At 33.0% G+C, this 2839-nt stretch overlaps 1 protein-coding gene across 1 annotated transcript; it reads right to left on the reverse strand.

Annotated features, from left to right (window-relative positions):
- Positions 1-1774, reverse strand: LOC107841257. The gene is made up of 3 exons (XM_047396337.1): positions 1495-1774; positions 671-952; positions 1-230 (listed from the first exon to the last, which is right to left on the reverse strand). The coding sequence occupies exons 1-3, from the start codon at positions 1772-1774 to the stop codon at positions 1-3; spliced, it is 792 nt and encodes a 263-aa protein (XP_047252293.1).
- Between the last annotated feature and the right edge of the window lie 1065 nt (positions 1775-2839).

Raw genomic sequence — 2839 nt, forward strand, 5'->3', positions numbered from 1 at the left:
TTAAATGGAGATAGATCTGCCTATCTGAGTTCCAGCTGCGACTTCTTTGCTGCCACGATGATTCTTCACATTTGTTTTTGACTTTTCAATACACTTAGAATCTACCCAAAGTCGCTGCCAACTTTCCCAAACATCTTCATCTATAAAATCTTGCCTAATCCCTTTCTCTTTGATTTTAGCAATGAAATTTCTATACACAGTTGCTGCCTTAGTCATCCAATGTTTCTTTACTGCAGCATCACTAATGGAAAAATCCCAATAGAAGTTTTTCTGAAATAAATTTCTAATGTAACTTATTAATATTGTATTTATAAAAGTGAACACACTTTAAAAACTCAATTATGATGAAGATGTATACCTTGAATTCCCCAAATAGCCATCTTTTATATCACATAAGACACCGTTTTAATTGATTCCATTGTGATCAAGTTCACTTTTGAAAGACTCATGTATGTTATTGGAGCATATTTTAGAAGGTTGCAATATGTATCAATGTGAAGACATTATTTGGAGGTCTATCAATATTTAATAATAATAGAAAAAACATGGACTAACCCTGCAGAAGTCAGATTAATAAGGGTCCGCACATAGATCCTATTGGAATTACCTTCTCCAATTGTGTTGCGAGCAGATACACCCTTACCTACTTGGTTGGTTTAAGTAGACGTACCTTCAGTTGTTGGGTTGCTCTGATTTGGAGCAGTGGGAGATGATTCAGGTGTTGTAGGGTTACTACCATGATCAGAAGTTTGAACCACTAGTGTATAGCAAGAAATCAATGACTGAACTTGATTTGTTTCATCTTGACCACCTATGCCACCTTCTTGAGGACTAACAGTAGTAGCAGTGGCAATAGTAGGCATTTTTATAGTAATCATAGCAATACTCCTAAGTGCAGACTTTCCTACACACCCTGTGCTTCCTCGACCTCTACCTCTACCTCGAGTCATAGCTATTAAAAAACTGTATTAGGTAAGTGGAAATAAGATACAAACTGAATAATCCCAAAAGAACCACAAATATGCTATAAGGTATCAGAAAATCTAAAAGCACATAAATATGTAACATTGGAATCCTACAGAAACTAATTATGTCCACATGTAACATTGGAGTCCTATAGTAAATATGTAATTTTGTGCACATATAACACTGGAATCCTACAGAATACTCCCAATAACATAGAATATTATAATTCTGTGCACAAGAACTCCTCTCAAATCAAGAATCACCAATAGATCATCAACCTAAAAAACTAAATCATATATATATATATATATATAGAGAGAGAGAGAGAGAGAAAATAAAAAGACCACAAGTCAATTTCATTTATTCATTTTCGGGGACGAAGACCACAAAAAGCAACCAAAGATACTTTCAAAAAGCAATCAGAGATACTGTTATTTATTCTTTATAGATTATTATATTCATACATTTTCAAGGACGAAGTCGATTGGTTAAGAACCTTACCTATTTGGTTCCTTTGAGTAGATGTACCTTCAGCTGTTGCATTGATTTGATTTGGAGCAGTGGGAGATGATTCAGGTGTTGTAGGGTTACTACTATTGCCAGAAGTTTGAACCATTGGTGTACTGTGATGAATCAATGGCCGAACTTGATTTGTATCATCTTGACCACCTATGCTACCCACTTCAGGACTAACAGTAGTAGGAGTGGGAATAGTAGATATGTTTGTAGTAACAACAGGATTACTCCTAACTGCAGACTTTCCTATATGCCCTGTGCTTCCTCGACCTCGACCTCTACCTCTAGTCATATCTATTAACAAATTGTATTAGTTAAGTGAAAATAAGATGCAAACTGAATAATTTTAGGAGAACCAAATAATATGTAGATAAGGTATCAGAAAATATAAAAGCACATATCTGATCCAAAAAAGAAAATCTCATCTTTCTCTTTTTAGAACCAGTCAAATCTGTATCTGCAGTAAATATGTACATTGAATCCTATATAACATTGGAATCCTACAGAATATTAATTTTGTGCATATGTAACATGGAATCCTACAGTAAATATGTAATTTTGTGCAAATATAACATTAGAGTCCTACGGAATACTCAGAACAACATAGAAGGGGGGAATCAGAGATAGTAGATAATCTACTTTTGAACATCAATTTTCAAGTCCTTTAAAAACTTGTACAAAAAGCAAAAAGAAAGCAAATTTATAGCCTAAGAACATAGATAGGAAATAAAGAGTCAAAAATTGACAACAAGGGTACTATAGAACCAAGCCAAACAACTAGACTATAAACATAATACATAGAATATATAGATGATTATTCAGTCAAAACTAAATAGAAGCAGAAACAATAGATGTAAGATCCAACTGGAAAATCAGCAGATGATCATAATCTTATATGGCAAATTGAAATCAGAAATAAGAAGATATAGATTAAAAGGGTCAAACCTTAAACAATGGCTAAAGAAGAAGTTTTTTTTTAATTTAATTAGATACAAAGCAGGAGTAGCAAGGGTTTTTAATTTAATTAGATACAAAGTAGGAGTAGAAACAAGTTTGTAGTAAACTGTGAGAAAAGACAAAGAAAATGATACTAGTTCGACAAAATTACTGCTCACAAAATAAAATTAAGATATAATAGCATGTTTTTATCAAGCAATAATCACTATCTGTATTTTTTTTCAGAATCTTCCTCTTTCTCATCCTTAATTTCCTTAGTTTCATACTATTCTTCTATAGCTTCCTCTTGGATCTCATGATTCTCTTGCAATAAACCATCATCAATGGGTTCATCCATTTCAATTAAGCCACCATATGGATCATGTAAGTGTATACTTTCATTCGTGGAAATATTCATGTT

The sequence above is a fragment of the Capsicum annuum genome, chromosome 9 (assembly GCF_002878395.1).
Source record: "Capsicum annuum cultivar UCD-10X-F1 chromosome 9, UCD10Xv1.1, whole genome shotgun sequence".
Taxonomy (NCBI): domain Eukaryota; kingdom Viridiplantae; phylum Streptophyta; class Magnoliopsida; order Solanales; family Solanaceae; genus Capsicum; species Capsicum annuum.